This window comes from Thamnophis sirtalis, unplaced genomic scaffold (assembly GCF_051295495.1).
Source record: "Thamnophis sirtalis isolate CommonGarterSnake01/CBP01778 unplaced genomic scaffold, rThaSir2_p1.2 scaffold_3, whole genome shotgun sequence".
In the NCBI taxonomy this organism is placed as follows: domain Eukaryota; kingdom Metazoa; phylum Chordata; class Lepidosauria; order Squamata; family Natricidae; genus Thamnophis; species Thamnophis sirtalis.
The window spans coordinates 101909121-101917045 of NW_028261383.1; the positions used below are offsets into that span (position 1 = coordinate 101909121).

The window sequence follows — 7925 nt, forward strand, 5'->3', positions numbered from 1 at the left end:
GGGAGTGGGCGGCATACAAGACAAATAAAATAAAAAATCAAAATCGAATAAAAAAAAATTTTTCCTTTTAAATTTACCCATTGTTCAACCTTGTTCAAAGCTTGCCCCCATCAAGCTTTATTAGCAATGGATATGGAGTTTGGATTTCAGTATATCCTAACATATAACTAGACTGATATGTTAACTGCATCGTCGTGCTCTACAGCAGTCATCTTCCAGCGACAAAGCAGGCATTGGAAGCAAAAGGTATAGCTTCAGACCTCAGTACCTGTAGGAAAAGAATCAGGAGGCAAATGGAGGGGAAAAGCTATGGAGGAATGAGCTGTAAATTCCCAAATAGAATAGGACTGGCATGTCTCATTTTGAGATACATTGCAATTGCTCACATTACTGTTGAATTAAGGCAGCCCATAAGAACATTGAGTCCAAACTATGTTTGTGCTTTTAGATGGGACCAGAGGTGGTATTCTACCAGTTCGAAGCGGTTCACCTGAAACAGTAGCGGAAATTGCGGGTGGCTCCGCCCATCCGTCCCAGCTCTATGGCATCTCATTTAGGCCATTTTTTCTGCCAAAAGCGCATGCACGGAAGGCCGTGTGCATGCAAGCAAAGCAAGCCCCCATGCACACACACTCACATTTGCAAACCGGCAGGGAAGGTAAGTGTATACCACCCCTAGATGGGACGCTTCTGTCTTTGAAGAAATTTATAGGATTCCAATTAAAGATATCTTCCTTTTTTTAACTCCCCACAGTTCTTTCTTTCTAAAGAGCAGGATAGGGGAAGAAAAAAATCATTCTAGCATCCTCATAGGCACCATCCAACTGGAAACACTCTAGAACATGGGTGTCAAACTCATGGCATCGCGTTGCTGTCATGTAACATTTCACGACGTTTTCCCATTATCGGAGCGGGTGGGCGTGGCCTGCACATGACGCATCCGGCCCTTGGGCCACCAGTTTGACACCCCTGCTCTAGAATTATCTAAAGCCAACCCTGCTTGAACATCAGTGCATTGTTTCAGGTTCTTTGACAGATTTGTCAGTCTGCATATTTGATGGGTTCCTAACTAATTTCATAGCCTCCTGATATGATCAAGTCAGGATTAGAAATCACAGGGAAAGAAATATATTTCTGTGGGGCAGGTGACCTGTCTAAGAAAAATGTCGAAGAAGTCACCAATGAGAGGGCACGAAGAACAGCGCATCCTTAATTGGGGAAATATAGCTTCTATTGCCAGGGCTGGCTAAGTAATTAGGGCATGGGAAAAACCTCTGCTCAAATTGCAATGACCTCACTGTAGGATAAACATTCTTTCTAAAACCACCAATACAATCTGGGCTTAATGGTCTCTTTGGACCCTGTTAAAAACCTATGTGTATTACTCCTATTTACCGCAAACTGTAGCAAACGAGCTTTGGGATGTTTGTGTTCCATACTCATTCCTCCAAGTGTAAGAATGAAGTAGATAGAAAGTATTAACAATATTGAATAGAATAGACTAACAGATTGGAAGGGGCCTTGGAGGTCTTCTAGTCCAACCCCCTGCTGAGACGGGAAAGAGGAGGGGAAAAGTGAGAAGGGGGAAAGAGACAGAGAGAGAGAGAGACAGGGAGAGACAGTCAGGTGACTGGGTAGAAGTGAGTGATATTGAGTTGGCCATACCCACCCAGGTTTTGTGGCTCCCAGTGTTTACTATTCTGTGGGAAATGGGTCCCAATGGCTCTTTGAGTGTTTAAGGTTGCAGACCCCTTTTTTAGTTTTTATTTTAAATATGTTTTTATTTTTAATTTAAAACAAACACAACATCCTTCTTTACATGCTGTAGAAAGTGTATCAGTTGGTTACAAAAAGACTTTCGTGCATATCTTCCACAGTCAACAAATATAATTCATATTAACTCAAGCATTTTAACTCAAATATTTATACATGTCACCATCATCATATCTCCATTTTCATTTGACTATAATTGTTTAAGCATCCTTCATCATAAAATATACCAAAATTTAATACATAATCACATACTGGCCTTTCAATTACTATTTCTAACACTAAATCCTTATGTCCTATTCTAGCTAAACATCCATAATATTTAATAACAAAGTTTTCTAATCTTCCTTTCCAAATCACTGTTTAAAATTTACATCCAGTTTCCTTATGTTATACCCATATATATATGTTGTTATTCTTATCCCTCCTTTATTTGACTATATCCTGTATCATAAGATTTTCCCCCTAATAATCCAAACTTTAACTGTATCTAACTTGGTTCTTTTTTATTACCTTTAATATATAATCCAAAGGGATTTCTAATCTTCCTTACATGGGCACCATTCAATATTCATATCCAATTATACTCATAACACTACACATTAGTAACATTATCAATTATTTATTTAAACTATATCTATTGTCAATAAATTTCACTAAGTTTAACTAGTTTTAAATTATATTCTTCCATCTATCAACCTGTATCTTTCCAATAACAAAACAGTCTCATATCTTCTGCCATTTGTGGTGCCAGTCCTCTAATCATCTCCTTGATCAACTTTGTATGGACTTCTCTTAGCAACTCCTTGCTTGTAAGATCTCTCATGTAATCTTGATGCCCTTCATCTGTTTCCTTAGTCATCTTATCTTTGATTGTCAGTAGTGTTATCAATGCTATTGTTAATGAAATTTCTCTTTTTAAATTCATAGATTCTTTGGTTTTTTCTTCTCCTGTATCTTGCCCTCTGGGATAAATTTCCCGTCCATTTAATTCCTCTTTCAGTATTCCACTCTTTCCATTTTCAGGGACAAACCAATCACCATAAATATCAGCAAATTTAATCTCTTTATATTCATTTTCCACTTTGATTTTTTGGGTTTTAACCACCACATTTTCCATTTGATAAGCATCCTCAGCTTCTTCATCATATTTTGCTGTTATATGCTCTAAGTCTTCCAGCTTCTTCTCTATTCTCTCATATGTATTTGATAATTTCTGTATTTCTGAAAATATCTTTTGCAAGCTTACAATTTCTGTTTGCTTTTGAAATTGTGCCATTCTCTCCAGCTAACAAACACAGCTGCTCTAGCTTGGAAGGTTAATAAAATTAAGCATAGAGTCACAAAAACGTTTTGTTTTCACTTTTCTCTGGTTAAAGATATATTTCAAAGGGACATCTGTATGCTTCCCTTCTTATCACTCTCTATAACCAAGCAGTGAGACCTTGTAGTGCCAATCCAAAACAATCAGTGAAGAAAAAAAAGTGTTCCATTTCCAATACACAAACCTTCCAGCCTCCGAGCAGCAGTGTTATTGTTGCAAATTTCCTTATATCTTTTTGTATCTTTTTTGTATTTCAAGTTAGAAAAAAGAGTGCAATTTTTAAATGGGTTAGAAGAACACCCACAGTAATGAAAGAGGAAAATTTTAGACCATAGATTACAAAGAATAATAAAAGAAAAAATAGAAGAAGAAAATTTAATCCATTCATTTTAAAAGGCTTGCATAAATTCCATCCATGAAGATAGCATTTAAAAAGTAAGATAACCACTGTCCAAAACCATTCCAAATTTAATTCTGCTGCTTGATTCTTCTGTTCTCCAATTTAAATTAATTTTAAGTTTTTTATAGGCAGTCTCTTTTTAAAACAGTAAAAGTTCCTCACCAGCTGGAAACACTTTCTCTTTCTGTATCCTTCCGTTTTGGAGCTGCCCCGACTTTGTCAGCCTTGGCTGGATTTTTTGTCGCCAGCTTGAAGAACTTTTCTTGCATCGATCAGGGACTTCGTGATGTCCCTGAGGTCAGCACGACGTATTCCTCCTGTTCACCATCTCTTCAGGACGGTTTAGGTCCGATTGAACCAGCCAGCGGCAAAAGTATTGGCTGCGGTCTCAGAGCATCGAGACCGCACATCCGTATCGTCACGACGTTGGCTCCTCCGCTCCCCCTTTTTTAGTCTATTTTTGTCTACTTGAAGTTGATACAGTTCCCTGCATTTAAGATAATAAGCTTTTCCCATAATATTTTGATTCTTTACCTAGTAATGTTGAGGACTGAACTAAGCTCACAAAACACCATTGCCTTGTGAGTATCTATCTAATGGCTGGACTAGAAGACCTCCAATGTCCCTTTCAGCTCTCTTCTGATTCTGATTCTAATCTATCTCTCACAATTATTGCAAGAAGAAAATAGGATAGTATATAATCTCATACATTTCTAACCCCAGATACTTTCACTTTAGTAGAATATTTAGTAGATGTACCAGCCAGTTGTATCCATATATTTTCAGATACAGAGCTCTGGTTTAGTCACATCAGCATGCCACTACACCTATCTACCTCCATAAAAACTTAACTCTTTCATAGCCCTCTTTTGTAGATATGATCACACATATTGGCCTCACAGTACTAAGTTGCATCAGCAAAAACAGCACAGAATCTCATGACTTAATTAAATCTGATGAGTCTATAGTCACAACACCCTCAACTTAAATACTATGTTCATTTCTGGTTGCCATAATATAAAAGGAGAGGGAGGAAAATGCAGAGAAGAGCAACAAAGTTTGCAAGATGCCTGAAGGCTAACTCCTACAGTAGTTAAAAGCATTGCATATTCTTAAACTAAAGACAAGGGGAGACATGACAGCATTCTTTCAATACATGAAGGGATATTACAGGGAAGTGGATAATTGGTGGGATTCAAAAAAATTTACTACTGGTTCTGTGGGCTTGGTGGGCATGGCTTGGTGGGCATGGCAGAGGAAGGATACTGTAAAATTTCCATTCCCACCCCACTCCAGGGGAAGGATACTGCAAACTCCCCATTTCCTCTCGATCAGCTGGGACTCGTGAGGCAGAGAATAGATGAGGGTGGGGCCAGTCAGAGGTGATTTATTTACTGATTCTCTGAACTACTCAGAATTTCTGTAACTGGTTCTCCAGAACTGGTCAGAACCTGCTGAATACCACCTCTGAAGTGGATGTAGATTCATTCTCCATAATACCCGACGGCTAGGCAAGAATGAAGGAATGAAATCTTTAGAGGGAGAGAAGCAAACTTCAACAAAGAAGAAACTTTTTGACTGACAGAGCTATTAAGCAATAGAACAGCCAATTTCCAGAAGTTGTGTGTGCTCCATCACTAGAGTGCTAAAAAAAAAAGGACAACCGAGTGTCTGGCATGGATTGTAAATTCCTGCACTGGGCAGGAGAGTAGACTAGAAAACCTCCCAAATCCCTTCAAACTTTTTGGGACAAATCTTTGTGAAATCTGCTTTAAGAGAAATCTGACCCTTGGTGATAAAATGCTTATTAAAATAAAATTATTCCAAAGCATACTTGAATAAAATATAAAGAGCATTGAAAGTTCTTCCAAAAATCAGTCAAGTTTTTTTTATGCAGTACTTCCCTATAACACGATAGAGAAAAGAATTCATTCTAATATAGATTTGGCATAGATTCCTCAGCTGAGTGAATTTCTTAGCTCCTGAGATACCAAACAGGTGTGGCCTGCCTGACACAGACTGAATCTGATTATTGGCTTCCAGCTCTTATTTCTCTCTTCATTAGTTCTACTGCAATGCAGAGTCTGGAAAGCTTATTCTGGCAAACTAAATTGTGACATTGTTTTACCAAGAAGACTGCACTGGGGCAGCCAAGTCTTATAAATATAAACGTATGTTAACAAACTGATATCTGTCTAAGTGAATTACTGTTTGTATCCCCTTCTTCCTTTCTTTAAATCTCAAATTTCAGATATTCAGAGTGCGAAAACTAAAAGTGGACAGGGGGTTTCAAAGAGCTAGGTGCTTCCTTGCTTATTTGTTTGTTTGTTTGTTTGTTTAATATGCTGCCCTTCTCACTATCCAAAATGACTCTGACTGGCTTTGGGATCAGGTTGATAGATAGGAAATTAAGAATTGAGGCCACACATACTTGTTTAAAAAAATGATAAAAACTGTTTCTTAAATTACCATGGGGCTGATTTGGTCATATCCTGTAGGCAATAGAACAATTTGTAATAGCTTGTGTGTGAACTGAGGATCCTGTTTAGGATTGCCACTGTCAAAATGTTTGGATAAAACAACAATCTGAATGGGGTTTTTTTTCCTCTTTTGGTGGGGATAAGAACATTATTTGAGATAGAAAAAAGTAATAATTGGGTTAAAAAGGTTAAAAACTACTGTCATAGAAGGTAGATGAAGTGGTGATTGTGGTGTCAGCAGTGGCAAGGGCCCTTATAAGAGGACAGTACAAAACATTATGTAGCATTCTATGATTCTCTGTTTTTCCATAATATTCCACAAATTTTGCAGCTGTTAAAAGCTAACCTAAAGTGCTGAGAAGGCTTGCTTATGGGCTTGAGAAGGATGTAGGAGAAAAGTAAAGAATTTACAAGGATCAGGATATGATATTAGTCAGTCTCTCTTTAACAAAAGATCTAGCTGGAGTCAGATGCAATATTGAATTTTAATTTTTTTTATCCTGTCTTTATTATTTTTATAAATAAGGCAAGAAATATATATAATACACGTTCCTCCTCCTTTTTATCCCACAACATTTCCGTAAGGTGTGCTGGACAGATAAAGAGTGACTGGCCCAAGGTCGCCCAACCAGCTTTCATGCCTAAAGAGGGATTATTAACTCACTGTTCCCTGGTTATTAACCTGTGTTCTCTCGTTCTCTCTCTCTCTCTCTCTCTCTCTCTCTCTCTCTCTCTCTCTCTCTCTCTCTCTCCCTCCCTCCCTCCCTCCCTCCCTCCCTCCCTCCCTCCCTCCCTCTCTCTCCCTCTCTCTGTGTGTCAAAAATAAGTTTAAAACAAGAGTAATACTCAAAGTATGTGCATTTTGTTGTGATCCATTTTGCTCCAGATGCAATCTCATTCTACAATACAAATAACTTTGGAAAATCAAATTGATTTTCGGGATATATACAATCCTTACCACATCATTAAAATCGCTGCAGTCCACAGACATTCAGTGAATCCATTTGTTTTTTCAGTTCAGATAGGAGATTTGATCTGGAGATCTGATCTGGAGATGTGAAGCTTCACATAGTCTTCATTGCTATGGCTTGACATAATGCAATTCATTAAAAGCACTATAAAAGTGTTACATTCAACCTTCCAGGTTGCCTCTTGCCAACATTTCCTTGTTTGAATTTAAAAAAGGATGTCAAGAACAGACTGTGATGATCTGGCTCTTGTTTTCCGGGTTGAGAGAGATTAGCCAAGGGTCCTGGGATAATGATCTGGGCCTTAAACGGTATTGTTGTCCTCATTGTTTTTGCCTGCAAAGCTCCTAAAGTAAATACCAAATAATTATGGTGTTCTGAAGTGACCTTGGGGAGCATGTGCTCCAAACCATGGATCTCATCCAAAGCTACTATTGTTGATTGAAGGCCAAGACTGAGAGAATCCTGGCTTCCACTGACTGTTTTCTTTGGCTGGGCTTTATGGATTCTCTGCCTGGCAAGAAAGACCCATTTTAAAAGTACTGGCAAAGGCTGTGTAGTTTGTCACACCACAACTCAAGATTTAGGACCTTGATTTAAGGCTCCACATTGGATTCTTTTGTTTAGCTTGATGTACATCATCTTCCACTTTGTATTAGTTCATAAATGTCAGTATGCTAAGAGTGCATCCTAGTCAGTAAGACAGGTGAGGCTTTCCCCTCGGATGTACAATCCCTGGTAAAAGTAAGTGAGCAAGTTTGACACTGTTTTGCTTTTTCAGGGTGGGCCAGAAACCTACATGAATAAGGGTTTTGAATACAATGGACTTTTCAGCCGTAAATCTAAAATAATTGGGCAGTTAGCCGAAGCAGGAGAATTTCTCAAGAGTGCCGTGTATTGCTACAAATAAACACACATCATTTCTGATTCTCTGCATTGCTAGAAACTGACTTCATCACTGGATCTTGCACACGACATGTATA

At 38.3% G+C, this 7925-nt stretch overlaps 1 protein-coding gene across 1 annotated transcript in view; it reads right to left on the reverse strand.

Annotated features, from left to right (window-relative positions):
* The window catches only part of LOC148048081 (uncharacterized), a 74782-nt gene extending 67579 nt beyond the window's left edge, over positions 1 to 7203 (reverse strand). Inside the window, exon 1 of the mRNA XM_087709612.1 lies at positions 6933 to 7203. Within this exon, the coding sequence (XP_087565738.1) occupies positions 6933 to 6940 (8 nt within the window). The 5' untranslated portion in view covers positions 6941 to 7203. The remainder of the gene's footprint in view (positions 1 to 6932) is intronic.
* Positions 7204 to 7925: the final 722 nt, after the last annotated feature.